Here is an 18,758-nt window from a genome sequence, read left to right as displayed (position 1 = left end):
TATGGACCACATCGCTAGTTAATAATGTTACCTAATAGTAGGGTGGGGGACTTAAAAGACACAACTCCTCATTTCCATACAGCTAGACTTTCAAGACAAAGATCGTGTAATCAAAGGGATGGTTGTTGGTTAAGTGTTGCCCCACCTAATATTCCGGTAGTTAAGACAGAATAAAAGACATTAGTTAAACTTTTGTTGTTGGACCAGGTAAACTAAAATTTATTTATGAGTAAATATATATTTCTTTATATTATTCATTATATACAAATACATATATAGGTAAAATACGTACAAAACTAAATTTCTATTTTTACAACAAATTACATATAATAAAAACAGGTACTTTAGTTTTTTCGAAATTATTTTAATGGTTGGGGTTTTTTAGGGGGGAGGGGCGATTTCTCTCGGAAGGGTGGTTTGGTGGTACCCACCCTAAAAGTGTTTTTTTTTGTGTTAAAATTGCGAAGTTCCATAGAGATTACTTTTTTAAATTTAGCTACCTATTTATCCTTAATGATTTCATATGATAATGATTTATTTTCAGATCTCGTGGTAATTCTAACTATATTGTATATTTAGAAAAATACTAATTGTAATTAATTTCGAAAACAAAAAAAAACTGTATAACTTTTTGCAGTATGGCTTTTAAACTGATAAATATCTGCTGGATTAGAACCAATTCTCAGCCATACTGAAAAATCATGTAAAGCATCATATAATTAAAAGACAATTTTCCACAAAAATACTAAAATAAAATCTAAAACTAATACCTGCTTTGTTAACCCGAACCTTCGGCTCCTGGTGGTTTACAAAACTCTTTAGTCTTATATTTTTTTTAAATATCTGTGGAAAGCTCCCCTTATTACGATGCGATAAATAACTAATTAAATTTTTTTATGCAACTATTCATTGGTTTATATTTTCATCTTTTTATCCATTTACGCGTAGAGATCCCTAAATTATTAATTCTTATTATGTTGGCTTAATATTTGAATTCTCCCCAGCAGCTTGTAAACAGGAGATATGTTATATGGGAACAAATCTTTCGTCAGCAATCTAAAAAAAAATAATATAAGTCGGAAATAATATTTATTAGGTAATAAATCAACTTTTTCAAAATTGGTCTGTCATTAGTAGCTTAGCTACTCTATGACTAAATTATGACCGTCCGTATGTTCCATTCGATATATTATTGCTTAGATCTTACACAAGGTTATTATGTAAGTTCTCTAATAAAGAGAAATAAGAATCGGGCTAAAATAATGATCCCACCCTTCAACTCCTTTACCCATCCCCTCCATTCCAACTGCATTACCAACTGACCAATAAATGAATTTAATGTTAGTAAGTGAAATCACATATATTCTAAATCCATTTATGTTCCTCGATTTCATGTTTTTTTAGTAGCGAAGCTACTCTATAATTCACAATGTCCGTCCGTCCGTCCGTCTGTCCGTCTGTCCGTCCGTCTGTCCGTCCGTCCGTCCGTAATTAATGAATTGGGGGAAACGTGATTTTCTCGGCTCCTATAAAAGATAGAGAGCTGAAATTTTTTGACAACATTCCCATCATTAAGGAGCCCAATTAACTATAAAACATCAATGGCGGTCGGACTGCTTTTTAGCAGGTTTTAGGCTATTTTTTTATATTTTCCAAATTTTCCCCATATCTTTGGTGTTTATGGTCCGATTTTCAAAATTTTTTCAGTTAAAGATATCAAAATTAAATTTCCCGTCATTTGAAGAAAACAACAATGACGGTCAGACTGCCTTTTTGCAGGTTTTTGGCTATTTTTGTATTTATCACATTTTTACCCACATCTTTGGTGTTTATAGTCCAATTTTCAAAAATTTTTCAGTTAAAGATATTAACATTAAATTTCTGGTGTTTTAAGAAAAGAAACAATGGCGGCCAAACTGCCTTTTAGCAGGTTTTTGGCCATTTTTATGTTTGACATATTTCCCCATATCTTTGGTATTTTTGGTCCAATTTTAAAACTTTTTTGCATTAACAGTTTCAAATTTTTTCCCCCATTGTTATGTGCATCTAGTATGTAATTTACTTTAACCGTCTTCATCATACAAAATAAAAAAAGGTTTCGTGTTTATTTTCTCCAATAAATCTATTCTTGATTTTAATAAATACACTTTTAATCTACTTCTACGTATTCCCATCCACAATTTTTTGTGCTTCGCTACTTATGGATGTTGTCATCCTTGTTTAAAAATAAAACTTTACGGTATTATTTCAACCATAGCTTCTTCAAGTTGTTATGGACGTAAATAAAAAAGTTTTTGTTCGATTGCTCGTTAGGTTAAATCTGGCTAATCACTGAACCGATTGCGTTCTCCATCTTTGAAAAGCTTCCTTTTGGGTCCTAGGTTTTTTTTTATTTTCATTTCTAAATAAAGTTTAGCGTTTTGTATGATCCTCTGCTACACCCAGACATACAAACATCATGTTACTTTTATATGAGGATAAAGGACACATCTAATTTTCTATAATTACTCTACCTTTGAATGGATGACTTTAGATTTATGATAACAGAAATAGTTGAATCATAGTCTGTCCCACAAGCAAGCACAAAATTACTCCAATCCTAAAAAATATTTTTTCAATTAGTTAGGTTCGAATCTTGACCATACCGCGTCATAATAGAGACGTTAAAAATGTTACCTAATGTTGCATGTGACATTACTTATAAGAGTAATGGGGAATGCTTGGCCCATATATCGTGCCTAAGACATTAGACAAATAAAAGGACAAATGTATTATGGCTTTGGACAGATATTGTCTTAACCTCTTTTCGAGGAAGCTTTGTGTTTATCAAGTTCGAAATTAAATTCCTTATCATTAAACCAAAATCAAAGCGCAAATGTCGTCTTTTAGGGCTTTCCTTTCATAATGTGGCGCGGCATAGAGTATTTGTTTATTTTGGATGCGCACGTTCTTTACTTTTGAATGAGATATGAGAGTGTGAAGATTTCGGAGAACAAAATTGGGCCTATCATTGGTCTCATTGAGTGTGAACTACCCTAGTATATCAGGGATTTGAAACCATAAGAGCTTCAGGTAGAATTTGTTAATTTGATTAAGAAGTATGGTGTATAGGACGATTATATGTAGTTTTAAAAAAAGGCTTTAGCCAGCTAAGCATGAAACTTAATTATGATTAATATATGTTTTAGTAATTTTTGTGTGCCTTATTGTTGCATTTAACAATGATTTATTAAACCAAATAATTTTCCTTTAAAGCCAAAGTTTCCAAAGATTCTTTAACCACAAGAAAAGAAAAAGATTTTTTTTAGTGCTCAAAGTTTTAAGATAACGAATAATATTTTATTCTGTTTATTAATTGATCTTGTAATTTCAGGTCTTTGAAATAATTTCATCAATAAATCTATATTCAAACCTGCTGTTGAAACTTGATGGTTCCTGGTATTGGGGGTTTGTATGTTCGCCAACTGATCTCGTGAACTTCCCGCTAATTCGGAAGTCAAGCTCAACCAAAGTGTCATGGTTGAGACAATTTCAAAGTATCTGATGGATAGGCGTTAGCATTCATCAAGAGATCAATAGCATCTAGTGAATTATTGATGCAATAAACTGTGACAATTTTTCTGTGAAATAAGTACCTAGTGAATCAATATGCCACTAACCAAAAAGCAGAAAATTGAGCGAGCTATCGCTATTGGCAGTGAAAGGCTAGAAGTTTTTGATGAACAGTTAAAAGTATTTTATGACAATCTAAAAGCCTGCCAAAGTTTTAGTTCATGTGAAAATGTGACTGTAAAATCAATTCGTGACATTTTTAGTGAGGTCAAGGACCAATCTGACCTAATAAAAAGTCTAAAACCTGCCGTGGAGACTAGTGAGCTGCGCGAGTTCAAGCGTGATTTGGATGAAGCTAGTGAGCAGAAAACTGTTGCAGATAAAGTTTATGCGTCGTTGGAGCAGTGCGCAAAAATTCTGTACTGGCTTGACAATGATTCAGATGACGCGAGGTCAAGCACTGTCGCCAGGAACCTTGACGTCATTGAGAAGGTGAAGATGGACATGGGAGTGCTTAAAATTTCCGTGGAGTTGCGCCAAGAAGTACGTGATATGTACCGAAGGCTTAGAGAGATGGAACGTCGTTCATCTAACCTGGATGAGAGTGGGACACCTGCCATGCTCTCCAGAAGTATGTCTGCTGTGGATATTCGGAGTTCCAACCCGCAGTATGGGCGCTGGGACAACAGTTTGTTGCCGTCGTTCGACGGTACTGACACGGATTACCCAAACTTTAAACAGGTCTTTAAAGATCTATGTTCTGGTTATGGATTTGCTGACCAGAGGTTAAGTCTGATGTTGTGTATGGAGAAGGTGATAACCAACCCGGAACTACGCAAGCAAGTGTCAGCGATTAGAGATCACAATGAACAATGGGCGTTTCTTGACCAGATGTTTTTATCAAACACTCGCCCGTTCATGAGGATTTTAACTAAGTTGAACAAGAAACAAAACCTGTGGATAAACCTGTGGACGTGGTTAGCGCAATTGCTACCTTCAAGAGCATGATGCAGGAGGTAGAAGCCATCGTTGGTTCTGCAGCTAAGGATTACAACCACCTAACTCTCATTCATATTTTTAAAGACAAGTGCCCTGAAAATTTGAGAGACAAAATTATGATGGAGCTAGGTAGCATGAACCAACCTAACATCCCGAAGATTGTTGAACTGCTGGAGAGGACCAGGGGTGCCATGTTGGCCGGTGATATGTCCTATGACAGTGGCGCCGGCAAGAGAAATCGTGACAGAGCTGCCGCCGCGCAAGTATCTGGCCGCAGCGACAATAAGAATGGAAAGGCTGGGAAGGACAAGGCTTCCAAGTGGAACAGTGCATGTCCTGTGGAGAGCTGCAAGGAGAAGCACCCGATTTTCCGTTGCCTCACGTTTAAGAAGATGGATGTGGTTGACCGAAAGAAAGTTGTCCAGCAGAAGAAATTATGTGAACTCTGTTTGTGCGACGGCCATACTGCTGACAAGTGTAATAAATCTGATAAGCTTGGTGTTTGTGGTACCAATAATTGCGACAGATACCATTCCAGGTTACTCCATGAGGCTAGTGCTGGTGTGAATACAGTCTACAAGTCAAGTTCTGCACCCAGCCCCTGTACCTTCTTACTTCAGTTAGTTCCTGTTGTAGCTCCTGGCGGCGGCACTTGCCACGCCACGGTAATGTTTGACTCCGGGGCAAATTTGCCACTTGTGTCTGAGAAGTTATCCAACAAGTTGAAGCTGAAATCTACTGGCAGATATACAACTATTTCTGTAGCTGATGGCAGTGAGTCTTCCTGCCGCAATGTTGTGTTTTATTTGAAGGATAGGGACGGCAATCTGAGGGAGTTTGAGGCAGCTGTCATGCCTACCCTCGGCGGGGCCAACGAGATGCGCTCGGTCCACCCCGAAACTGCCGCCGAGATATTTAAAATGCCGCCAGAAAGGTTTACATATATTAGTGGAGGCTTAGATATCATCATTGGAAATACACATCCTGACGTGTTTCCTTCAACCTACCAGAAAGTGGGCCAGTCTATGTTGTGGCGAACCATTTTTGGTAGTGGTTTTATCTGTACGAGTGCTGATGGTGGAGCTGGAGATCAAAAGTCGGCTTATAAGGCTGTCAGTGTCAGTGGAGGCACTTTGCCAGACTTTCTGACGTCTGAATCGTTTGGCGTACAGCCGCAGGCACTTTGTCCAGGATGTACTGCTTGTCAAGAGTGCAAGGCTATGGCCGACGGCACTACCTGGGACCAGCGTGAGAGGCAGAGGATAATTGAGGCAGGTTTAACACTAGACTTGCAGTCCAACAAGTGGACAGGTCAATATGCTTATATTGAAGATCCTCACACTTTACCCTACAATGAGAGTTTAGCCCGCAAAATTGCTGAAAAGGATCGTGCCAGGATGGTCAAGGAAGGTACCTATGGAATGTATGTGGAGGTATTCAACGACGCCATAAGAAGAGGCGTTTTCCAAAAAGCCACGCCTGAAGAGTTGCAGTATGAAGGACCTAAGTCTTGTTCATCAATAGTGGTTGCTTTCAAGGAGGATTCAAGTTCCACACCCATGCGATTGTGTGCAAATAGTTCTCTGACGTTCAAGGGTACCAGTTTTAATAACATAATGCTGGGAGGCCCGCCGCCAATGCAGAAGATATTTTATCATTTGATGCTTTTCCGCGGTTACAAGGTTGGTATAACCGCGGATATCTCCAAGTTTTATAACTCCATCCTGGCCACAGAGTTCGACAGCCAGATGAAGAGAGTTTTATTTTCCCCGACGCCAGATGGTCCACTTGAAATTTACCTGACCAAAGTTGTAAATTTCGGCGAGTTAGCTGCGGGAAATTTGGCAGTTACAGCCCTGAAGTTGACGTCCCGCCTGTTCGGCGGAAAGAGTGAAGCAGAGGTCAAGGAGATGTATGGAGAGGGACAAATAAACGGTAGTGAAATTGTTGCCAAACCTGAATTATGGAAGGAGCCACAAATACCTACCTACCCTGATGAGGAATTCAAGTTACCTCAGATTCCAGTTGCAGTCAAGCTTGAGAAGCACAGCTTCATAGATGACGTTATTTCGGGAGCAGGATCGAAGCCAGAAGCCAAGGAGATGATGAAAGAGGCCGACAGGATTATCGGCAAAGGTAGTTTTTCCTTCAAACAAGTCATTTATTCTGGAGATGATTGCCAGCCTACCAAGGTTCTCGGGCTGATATGGAAGCCAGCCACCGATGTGTTGTCCATCGCCACAAGAGTCAACCAAGATGGTAAGGTCAAGGGAAGGAAGGTGAAAGAGGATGCTGATTTGTACAACCTCCAGGACGCCTTGGACGAGAATCTGACAAAGAAGATGGTCCACAGGTTCGCCGCCCAAACTTTCGACCCGATCGGGCTTTGCAGCCCTATTCTGTTGAGAATTAAACTTGTCCTGCGGAAAACATGTTTGCTGAATTTGGGCTGGCAAGATTTCATTCCAAAAAGTCTACGGGATGAACTTGTTCAGTCGCTGGAGGACAGAGCTGAGGTCGCTAAATTGGAGTTTGACCGTTGTGTGGTCCCGGATGAACCAACTGGCCTTCCATCCTTGATGATGTTTTCGGATGGGTCATCAGAGGCTTATGCATCTAATGCATATTTGAGGTGGCCAACTAGACAAGGATTTGAAACGTTTCTGCTAGCCACTAAGTCAAGAGTTGCGCCGGTCAAGTGTGAGTCAATCCCACGCCTTGAGTTGATGGGATGCCAAATGTCCACAAGGTTGGCAAAGTCCGTCAGAGATGCCCTGCCCTTTGATATTATCAGAGTGATGTATTTTACTGATTCATCGTGTGTTTTATCACAAATAGTTTCCAACAGTGCTATGTTGAACACATTTAATTCTCATCGTATTGGAGAAATTCAATCTGCGACCAATAAGGATGACTGGAGGTGGGTCCCGGGGACGCAAAACGTTGCAGATTTGGGCACCAGAAGCACCTGCAAAGTATCAGATTTGGGACCAGGTTCCAGGTACAGATTGGGCCCAGAATGGTTGCGCCAGGATGAAAGTGCGTGGCCGGTGAAAACTGCCGAAGAAGTCAAGCAGGTTTTACCCCCTGAGGAGTTGAATACCAAAATGGTTAAGTTATGTTCAATGAAAGTTGCCGGAGAAGCCGCTGAAGATGTCTTTAGGTTTAAGCACAGGAGATCATTTGGACAGGCCAAACGTATTATGGCAGCTGTCCTGCAAGTTGCGAACACCTGGTTGAAGAAGCTAAAGAGCAGACAAGAAGGTAAGGCTACAGCCGCTGGTAGTCATGTAGCAGCCGCAGATTCTGTGTACAAGCCGTCTTTGTACAATTTTATGGCGGCGGCGGAACTTTTCATTGTGTCACGAAGCCAAGAGGTTGAGTGGATAAATGACGCTAAAGGCAATTATGCGTCATTAAATCCATTAGTGCATGAAGTATCATTGACCTGGCCTGTCGTTGGTCCCGGAGGAAATTATGTGACCAGGGAGATGAGGATTCTTAAGATGGTTGGTCGTGGCCAGCCAGTCATTGACGCCATTACTGGTGGCCGTAAAATGATATTTGAAGACATGCCAGGTTTAATAATTTTGGAGCCTGGTAATTGGTTAGCTGCTGTTTTTATGAGAGAAGCGCATGTTGAGCTTCACTCTGGTGTCCGTGGAACTTTAGCTGAGAGCCGCCGTTGGTGCTGGATTGTGAAGGCAAGGAGGTTGGCCATCATGGAAGTGAAGAAATGTTGGCCCTGCAGTGTTGAGAGGGCTAAGGAATGTCGTGCTACCATGAAGGAGGTGTTACCTGACAAGTTGGTCCCGAGCAGGCCTTTTGAAGCTGTGCAAGTCGACCTGATGGGTCCGCTGGTTACGAGGAGAGCTGCCGCCAAAACGAGGAGTCAGACAGCAACGAAGAAGGTGTGGGTGTTCGTGGTGGTCTGCAGATTCTCAGGGGCGTTGTGGTTAGATGCCTTGGAAAAGTATGATACCAGCAGTATCCTGTTGTCCCTGCGCAAGTTGGAAGCTGTTCATTGTCTGCCGAAGATCATAGTAAGCGACATGGGCACACAATTATCCGGTGCTCGCAAGGTTTTAGAGCAGAAGTTGGGCAGCCAGGTAGAGTTTTCTTGGTCTCAGATCCCGGCCCGAGCCCACCATTATATTGGGCAGGCTGAGAAAATGGTGGGATTAACCAAGAGATTGCTGTCCAAGAAGTTGGTGAATAGTTCTGTTAATTTCAACGAGCTCCTGGTGCTGTTGGCGGAGGTCAGCAAAATTATGAATAGCAGACCACTGACGATTGAAGCTGCGAACGACGTGGAGAATTGGCGGCTGATTACCCCTGGCCAGCTGCTGGGAAATGTTGACCGCCAGCCGTTGTGCAATGTGGCGATGAAACCGGAGGACCAAATTTCCTCCAGGTTGAAGTTGTTGGAAGATTTATCTGCCCAGTTTTGGACTGCCTACCGCCAGGAGATCCTACCGAAGATATTACGGATGTCCAAGTGGAAGGATGAGATGGCGGAGCCACTAGCTGACGGAGATATAGTTCTGGTTACGAGTACCAATCCACTGATGAGATGTTTGAGGATGGGCCGAGTGACGAGAATTGAGGATGGAAGTAAGACTGCAAGAGTCTTGTTCAGACTGACAGATAAATCTCCCCTAGAAGAACATGCTGTATCAGTCAGGCAGTTGTTAAAAATTATGATTAATAATTGATTCTTATTTTATGGAAATTGAGATTTTTTTAGTAAAAAAGCCACATTTTTCATATGCCTATTTTTATGCCTAAAATAAGAATCAAATGAAATGCGATTAAATATTCTTCTATTTCATATGCTCAAATTTAATTTTATTGAGTTTAATTTCTTTTCAAAAGTACAATTCATTTTAAAACTTACCTGAAAAGTTTAAACAAAAGGAATAAATGTGTCGAGGTTGCGTGATTCGATATTTATTCTAAGAAAAAAATCAAGTATTTTTTTATCAGATTTTTTTAAAATTATATATGAATTTCAATCAAGTAAAACATTTTTATTCAGATCAAGGAATGATTGAAAATTCATATTTAAAGTCTCATTTTTTTTACAAAGAAAAATTGGTATTTTTTTTCATAATTTCAATGAAAATTCTAACGAGGATATTATTATTTTGCTATTCTTTAAGTATTAAAAAGTTTTATTTGTTGATTAAGATATTACAGTTCTTATTCATTAGGTTTGAAAAACTTTCTGCCCAAGGATTTTGAAAAATTTTTTCTTACTACTCTTTTTGATGCTTAACAAATTTAGTTTTAAGTACCTATAAATCTTAATTTTCTTGTCTAAGATTTATTTCGTTTTATTTTTACCATTATTGTTTACATTTACATTTCAACCTGATTTCGTAGGTACTTATTGATTTATTAATAATGATTTATTACCTATTGATTATGAAATGATTATTATCTAGTATAGTTGTTATATTACAACATCATGATTAATAGGATTATCTATTTTAGGATTGTGTATGTGATCTTGTGATTGTCATGTGCATGGAATGTTGTATGGTACAAACCAATCCCCATCCTTCTATCCTAAAATGTGAGGTATTATGAGTCCTAGTGAGGAGTATAATATTGTGTATGCATTTCACGGGGTTTCATTTAGTTAGGAGCAAAATTGTCACGTTTTCGGGATGTGGCCATTCTCATGTGATTATGGTGAGTTGAGTTTAGTGAGAAATGTTGCTAGTGCTCAGCGCGAAAAAAACCTTGAATCTCGTTAAGGAAGCTAATTTGACTTTCAAACGGGGGGTGTGTCTTAACCTCTTTTCGAGGAAGCTTTGTGTTTATCAAGTTCGAAATTAAATTCCTTATCATTAAACCAAAATCAAAGCGCAAATGTCGTCTTTTAGGGCTTTCCTTTCATAATGTGGCGCGGCATAGAGTATTTGTTTATTTTGGATGCGCACGTTCTTTACTTTTGAATGAGATATGAGAGTGTGAAGATTTCGGAGAACAAAATTGGGCCTATCATTGGTCTCATTGAGTGTGAACTACCCTAGTATATCAGGGATTTGAAACCATAAGAGCTTCAGGTAGAATTTGTTAATTTGATTAAGAAGTATGGTGTATAGGACGATTATATGTAGTTTTAAAAAAAGGCTTTAGCCAGCTAAGCATGAAACTTAATTATGATTAATATATGTTTTAGTAATTTTTGTGTGCCTTATTGTTGCATTTAACAATGATTTATTAAACCAAATAATTTTCCTTTAAAGCCAAAGTTTCCAAAGATTCTTTAACCACAAGAAAAGAAAAAGATTTTTTTTAGTGCTCAAAGTTTTAAGATAACGAATAATATTTTATTCTGTTTATTAATTGATCTTGTAATTTCAGGTCTTTGAAATAATTTCATCAATAAATCTATATTCAAACCTGCTGTTGAAACTTGATGGTTCCTGGTATTGGGGGTTTGTATGTTCGCCAACTGATCTCGTGAACTTCCCGCTAATTCGGAAGTCAAGCTCAACCAAAGTGTCATGGTTGAGACAGATATAAAACTATAGGTACTGACCTTTAAAATAAACTTGAGATATCTGAGCAGATACAGAAGAAAACATGTTTCATTTGACACTAGAAAATCCAGGAGAACACTGGAGTCTGATCCCACCAGGTTCAGGAACTTAATAAATCCTTTTGTTGGACAGCTGTCAGGCAAAACCTAGAAATATAGTAGATATAGATCCATAATCAATAAATTGGACAAATAAGAACACAGTATAGAAAAAATATTGTCCAAAAATTTCATCGCTTTGAATATTAAAATTTCTTCTTAGGTTAAACGAATGATTTTATCTGACAGCCCATCTAGTAGAGTATTGAACCTATTTAAAGTAATCTCTATATTACCTGGGTAATATCTCTACTAGGATGTTGTAGTGCTATATATGTATCTAGGAGACATAGTAATCCCTCTATTAAAACATCGTCTTGCTCCTGTAAAAGTAATTTCAAATAATCCGATGTTATGAAGTATATGGATGTTTGTCTGTCCATTAAGATCTCGAAAGCAGCATGACTAGATAATAGATTTACAATTTATAGCTTAGTACTAGATTTAATTTTTTTTCTATTTGGGGGGAGTGATTGGAGATATAGCCTCAGGAAAAATCTTACTGTCAATTTATTTTTGTTAGCTTAAAAAAATCTTCCAATATTTACTTCAAAAATCTACCAAATAAATTAAGCTTGCCAGTGCTAAATTAGCTATCTAAACCCTTACCTGGAGCAAGTTAAGTATATTGTCCTGTAGGCTTGTGTCTGGTAGGACTGGTAGAACTGTTTTGATCCATTTATCCAGCTGTTTATACACTCCATTCATGTTACGCTCTAGATTACATAAATTAAATATACTTGTTATTTACCAAAATATGGTGTTTTTCCTTCTATGCCTATCGAGCAATGACTCCTCAACTTATTATTTAATAAATAAGTTAAAAATAAATGAGTGGTAGTTTCTTTCATATGGCAATCCCTAATGATGGGACCATAACCCTGTGGGGCTATCTAGTACCCAATTTAACCTAACATAACCTGACAAAGTAATAAAACATACAAACAAAAAACTACTTTACTACCTTATTTTCAATTTGCTTAAGTTAAGAGACATTTTTTTCTCGTGCCTTGTGATAAGCCCTAACGCTTTTTGCCATTTTAAGGCCAATAAATGTAAAATTTTTATTTCAGGATGACTCTTACCAATAATGACTAGATCTGAGCTGCAGCTACTCCCTGACTCGTGTGAGCTCAGACTCGAGTCTGATTCTCCACTGCTTGAATCAACCCTGGAAAAATTATAATATCAAATATAAATAATCCAATCTATTTTGCGCCAACTTTATGTTGGGTTAAAAACGCAGCAAGGTGGATAATAAAACTGCACATACCTTGCTTCTCTAGTGGTGAGGGCCACAGACTTTAGCACCAATACAATTATTTTCTGCACGATAGCTTTGTTATAATCATCCTCAAAATCATCATTAGGGCCATTCTTGAGATCATTTGTAACACTTTTGTCACTAGGTTTTGATGATTCTTTGTCATTTGTATGTTGGCAAGAACCACCGAATCCTTTTGATTCGTTGCTGTAAGGTACACGACTCAAAAATCCGTCAAAACGGACCAACCTAACAAAAATATGTTTATCAACTACAAAAATTCATTAAATCGGGCCAACCTAACAAAAATATATTTTACTATAATATATAACTATATAATATTTTACAAATTCAATTTAATCAGGTCAACCTAATGTGATAGATTACAATTGGTCGAAAAGTTTAGAACCAAACCAGATAAAAGTCCCAAAAATTATATGCAAACGAGTGAGAGATAACATATAAAACTTTGGGGACCAGTATAATCAATAGTCCAATATCCCCTCCCTCCCTCCCTATGATTTCACAAGCAAAGTATTTGTATTTCCTTACCTTATCAATGTATGAGCTAGTTGACAAGGTTCTTCAGGTGGTATAGATTGAAGTCCTAGAAAAATATTTAATAAGATTAGATTAGAACTTACTCCTTTATATTAAAAACAAGGATGACAACATCCATAAGTAGCGAAGCACAAAACAATCATGGATGAGAATACGGACAAGGAGTTTTAAGGAGCATTTATTGATTTGTTAAAATCACGAATATAAAAATATCGGCGAAAATAATCACAAATTCTTTTCTCACGCATTTCTAGTATTTTAATATGCATGTCTTGTAGCATGACTGACAAACCGACGGACAAAGTAAATTACATAATGGATGCTCATTGGTATAGTAAATCTTTTTTAAAAATTCAGCCGTGTATCTGTAATAGCAGCTCAGATAATCAGACTTCTCCAATAACGTTACGGACTGACTGACAGACTAAAAGACAAAGTGATTTATAGAGTACCTTCACTAATAAAAACTATGCCAATATCATACAGAAGTTCTTTTGAAATACTGGAAATTAAAGCCATACAAAAATATAAAAATCTTTAGGTAGGTAATTTATTAGGTTAAACACAAATTTTTTTTAAAAAAAGGTGGCTTTGAAATGAGTATATATAAATTGTTAAACAAATTCCATCCACTGAAGGTCTAGAATACGGAATCTAAATGAAAACTATTTTGTCTCCCGTTCAAGTTATTTTCTGTATTTTATTCCACTATTAGGTAATCTTATCAATAATAATAATAATATAAATATCTCAAGTGACCTACACACTTTTGGCAGACGGCTAACAGAAGAAAATTTATATTCCTTCAGTTTTCTTATCACTACCCAATAAGCTAAAGTACCTTATATACCTACCCTAAATACAGAGTAGCTACGCTACAAAAGAATATCTCACCTAGAGTGCTTCCATAGCAAAGACACTCGGACAAAGAATCCAAAACCGCGTTCCAAACAACCACAGGGGTGCTTCTCTGAAAGGAAAGATTAATATATTTATTATTACTTGGATCTTACACCAGATTACTTGTACTTCAATAAAGTAAACTCGTAGCTGGCTAAAATAACAATCCCCACGCCTTTACCCCGTCCCATTCCCTCCAACTGGATCTGGTCAATAATTGATGTCCATGTTAGCAACATAAATTGACGACAATTTTTCCCCTGCCATAATATTCACGTATATTCTATATTCCTTTACATTTCCATTTACCTGAAGTTGATGTACGGGCAGTGACAGGTTGGCAGAAAAATTTCTGCTGTCGACAAAATTTAGGTTAGCTCGCACACTTATCAGCGCTCGCCACAGTTTGAAACCTTCCGTTGTGTACAGAATTTTGTTTAGAAAACATGTTTGGCGAGTCCTGGACGATCCGGCTTCAGATTCTATTGTATGAGGATGAGATGCGGTAGACACTAGATTACCAAGTCATACTCACGTTGAGATAGATACAAGTGTTTTTCCAATTTATTATGTTAATAAGTATTTTTTAGGTAAGGAGAAAGTGTTCTATGTTTTCCCCCTTCTGTAAATTCTACCTTTTTATTTTATGATTTTGAGAATTTATTGGTTTTATAATTGCTGAGCATTGGGACTTCGATTAGAGGTTAGTCCGTGCCTTCGGCATCTCGTGGCCAAAAAAATTGGTATTAATCTTATAATTGGACATTTTATTTTCCGCGTAAACTGAAATTGTTTCAAAAGTATGTCCTATAAATGTAGATTGTAGATTAATTCATTGAAAAGAAAAAGTTATGCAGTTCACTAAATTCAAGTTTAAATGCATTTTGGACAACTACCACTTTATTTTTCTCCATTCCAAAAACACTACTAAGATCTCTTTCGTGAATACATTCCTTTGAATGACTCATCCAACTCTCCCACAGTGTTACTCAGGGTCATTGTAAATTTGTGCCAAACCGGTTCCAGGAGTTTGATTAATGCACATTTTGTTTGGATTTCTTGACATAACATCTCGTCCTGAAATAAAAAAAATAATAAGTAAATAATTTTTGAAGAGATCTTAAAAAATGACAATAATGCGATTTTTAGGAATTAACGCATGTTCATTGGTATAGAGAACCTACACAGAATTTTTTTTGTCTTTTTCTTGGATAAAAAAAGGCAAGAAAATCAAGGAAAAGTGAATTATTGAGTAGCTTCACCACTAAAAATACAATACCTCTAACTCAGAGACACTGCAAGATTCATTTATATCACGCTCTGGTAGCTGTTCGTCCTTTTGCTTGCTAGCGTGCGAGACAAAATCATGTAGTATCCTGAAAGATAATTCAATGAATCAATGTTCTCAGTAGGGTTGGCAATCCGGAGTCCGGAATCCGGAATACGCCCAATTTTTGGGCCAATTTTGGAATCCGAATCCGGAATCCGTTTTTTATTAGCGGATTCCGGATTCTTAATTGGTATGCTAAAATTAGCGTCTTGAGTTTTTTCTTTCAACTATCGCTTTTTGAAGGCAAAGATCATCATCATTACATATAAATTTTTCAAAATCTGGTTCGATTCTCGGAAGTGAATTATAGAGAACACCAAGAACATTAATTTTTAGGACATATGTAGCACTTAATTTTTTTTTAAAAGCATTTAAAAATACTGCTAGGATCCGGAATCCGAATCCGGAATTCGTCAAAAATAAGAATCCGGAATCCGCCACTTTTTTTGACGGATTCTTTTAAAAATCCGGAATCCGAATCCAGCCCAAAAATTCGGCGGATTGCCATCACTAGTTCTCAGGGATCTTAAGGGATAAGTTTAACTAAGGTACTCTTATGTAGGTTAAAATTATGGGTTGATAAGTTTGGACACTGCTACTTCAAACTGAACATACAATTTTCTAAAAAGTAACTTGAAAAGTAAAGTTAGTAAGTCAACGAATGAGAGAACATGTTCATATAATTTTGGGTACCACAATAATTCGATCCAGTTTCCCCTGCCTTAAAGTGGAGTTGGTTGGTTTCTGTCTCTATTAAATATGTATTTCTGTATATGCATTGCTTAACAAGATCTCGTAAACGGCAGAATCAATCAGTACCCAATTTAGTGTTTAAAAGATTATTATTATCGTTAGGTTTTAATATGTCAATAAATTTGAAAGAAAGCAAGTTAAAAACAAGTTATAGTAATAATTTAGTTTAGGCTACCCATAGCAGAATTTATCCCCTATTGTGAATAAGATTAAAAATATTCACCTGACACGCCAAATTTGATTTTCAAGTTTTTGAGATGAAATTTTATTATCCTCTGTAGAATCTTGAAAGCGGTTGGGTTGAAAATTATTGAGAGAGGAGCCTAACATCATATCAAGTTCTAGGCCGACTGATGCCGCCATTTCTTGGTCCCCTACAAAAAAAAAACAGATATTAAAAAACTGCTTCTAACTGTTAAAACTATTTTTGGGGTGGGTAGAGGCGTATCCTCTAATTTATGTAGTAATGTCATCAATGATGGCATATAAATATCGACGGTAATATAACCCAAAAGATGATTTTTAAGCCAGCACAGGTGCCATAGGAATTGCACCCACATGGGATTGCACCTTCTATCTGCAACCAGGCCCCTGTATGGGGGCCTTATCCTTTTAGTAGCCTACTCAAAGTATGGTGTTAATTAATTACCAACTATAATAAATCTTAAATTAACCAACTCAATCTAACCTAACCCATCTCATGTCACAGCTATTTTGTAAAATGGATGCAATCCGGTTTAGGTGCGATTTCACGTGTTCCATTCATATCACCTGGCAAGCCTAATCCTGGCAGATGAGACGTCGTCTTCTGGTGGCTACTATGTAAATTTGTAATACTTGAAGGGAAAGAATTTGTGGCCGTTGGACATAATTCTAACTGGTTAATCACATTCTAAATAAAAAAGAATTAATAATAAAATCCCTACGATTTTATGAAATCTTTGTACCGATTGCAAATTAAGCGTTCACTAGGTAATAAGTAATTGAAAGTTTTTTATCTATCTAAAAATGGGTCAAATTATTAACGTTCTTTTTCAGCCTTTAGTACAAAAATCGTGCATTTGAAGGGATAAGACATTGGCAAGTAAATTATTATGGTACCTAAAGTTTTAGAATCATGATTTCTCATTTGCTAACTTGAAAGTTTGGTAGTGTTCAAACTTATCAATCAATAATTTTAATTTTCGTAATGGAGAATTTGTTGATAATCCTTTGTGCTTCAATTTATCTTTCATTGTCTTATCCTTATAGATCCATGAGTTTAAGAGTAGTTTGTCAAAAAGTTGGACATTGCCCTAAGGTACTATATAAGAAAAAGAGGGTAACTTTTTATTAATATTTTTCTTCTATTGCCTGTATAAAAATTAAGACATTCTTATTACTTCAGGTTAAAAACACAGAAAATGAATGCCAAATATAATCCTACCTGTAGAAAAGTTTCTGCAGCTGGCAAAACCTGTTCCTGGCCGCAGTAACTCGAGGGAAGCAGAGAAGATATGGCTTGACTGGAACAATATTGTAAGTACGGATCATCAACCTGGAGACAATAAAATTAGAGTTTTTTTTTCTAAATTACTTTGAAAGTACAAACGACCAATTTGATTTAATTTTCAATGCTTTCGATGAAATGACAAAATAAGATTTAAAAACTGTATATCTACATATTTTAAACATTTATGAAAATAAATTAATTTCTACCTTAGTATTTTGAAGAAGCTTGTCCAAATAGACTGTACTTTGAAGAACATGATGTACTAATAACTGTGTACTTCCACATACAAACCCAGAGGCAAGGTCATCGTGAAGGCTGGAGGCGGCCCACTCAAGAAAATTTACAAGCAGTAAGTTTTGTTCTATAACATTTACTATGTAAACCAAAATTTAATTTTAAAAAGAGAAGGGTAGGTTTCTGGTAAAATCCGTAAAGGTTATGTCTTACAAGTTAAAAACAGTAGAACGATAAAAATTTATGTTAACTTAAAAAAAATTTTGTCTATAATTCTTTTCAATAAGAAATTCACTTAGTTAGTGAATATTATCGTTCTACTACTATTTTTAAGCCTTAAAACACACACACCTTTACGGATTCTACCAAAAACCTACCCCTCTCTTTCTTAAGTTTGTTAAATTATAAAAAAAAAACTCTGAACAATTTTACTACTTACTATTATTAGATATTTCAGGGACAGAGCTAAAAGAGACCATTATAGAGCAATCATGTAAGTATTTCATAGTTTTATTTACGCAATTTATAAAACACCTTTCCTTGACAAAATATGACTGGAACCTTGTTCGGTTAAACTTTTTAAAATTTTGTTTCGGCTGATTTTAGTTCATAGATTTCCTGTAGAGCAAGAATTATTTATCAATGGCTGTAAATGGTGAATTATATCTTCCAGCTTAAGAGAACACAAACATCGGAGTTCCATGCACGCTTCTATTTTGTTTTGAACCCCATCCCAACTGTTGAGATCATTAGATGACTTGAAAACCTTGCAGGGGGGTCCAGGACCCTCCCCCGACTCTGATTCACGTTTCCCGCAATGCATGGTGGTTGAACTTTACATGTATAACGATTAATATCAAGGAGAAATTTCCATTTTGATAATTCTGAAACATATTATATTTATAATTCTAGTTGTAACAAATAAGTCTTCCGTATAAAACTAAATTTCTGTATGACGAATTTTTTTTATAATTAGTCAGAAAAAGTTGAGCAATAATTTCTCCAAGCTAAGATTTTCATT

General features: G+C 36.6%; 1 protein-coding gene across 1 annotated transcript; it reads right to left on the bottom strand.

Moving 5' to 3' along the window:
- Positions 1 to 218: 218 nt before the first annotated feature.
- On the bottom strand, positions 219 to 18,618 carry lin (protein lines homolog). Its single transcript, XM_080172402.1, has 17 exons — positions 18,358 to 18,618; positions 17,710 to 17,866; positions 17,438 to 17,548; positions 16,783 to 16,903; positions 16,235 to 16,385; positions 15,208 to 15,304; positions 14,884 to 15,005; positions 14,238 to 14,442; positions 13,923 to 13,998; positions 13,020 to 13,074; positions 12,477 to 12,716; positions 12,289 to 12,374; positions 11,813 to 11,919; positions 11,440 to 11,526; positions 11,105 to 11,251; positions 2,514 to 2,599; positions 219 to 1,056 (listed from the first exon to the last, which is right to left on the bottom strand). The coding sequence occupies exons 1-17, from the start codon at positions 18,558 to 18,560 to the stop codon at positions 963 to 965; spliced, it is 2,145 nt and encodes a 714-aa protein (XP_080028528.1). The 5' UTR covers positions 18,561 to 18,618; the 3' UTR covers positions 219 to 962.
- Between the last annotated feature and the right edge of the window lie 140 nt (positions 18,619 to 18,758).

This window comes from Acartia tonsa, chromosome 9, assembly GCF_053477335.1.
Source record: "Acartia tonsa isolate MP-2025a chromosome 9, ASM5347733v1, whole genome shotgun sequence".
Classification (NCBI taxonomy): domain Eukaryota; kingdom Metazoa; phylum Arthropoda; class Copepoda; order Calanoida; family Acartiidae; genus Acartia; species Acartia tonsa.
This window is presented reverse-complemented; position numbering and strand designations above follow the sequence as displayed.

What these genes read in the sequence shown, in the direction of transcription:
- lin (XM_080172402.1), bottom strand. Translation starts at nt 18,560, where the DNA reads ATGCATTGCGGGAAACGTGAATCAGAGTCGGGGGAGGGTCCTGGACCC. An exon ending in ATAAATAATTCTTGCTCTAC is followed by an intron (nt 17,867 to 18,357) that starts AGGAAATCTATG and finishes AGTAAATGTTAT; the next exon opens with AGAACAAAACTTACTGCTTG. An exon ending in ATATACTTAACTTGCTCCAG is followed by an intron (nt 11,527 to 11,812) that starts GTAAGGGTTTAG and finishes TTACTTTTACAG; the next exon opens with GAGCAAGACGATGTTTTAAT.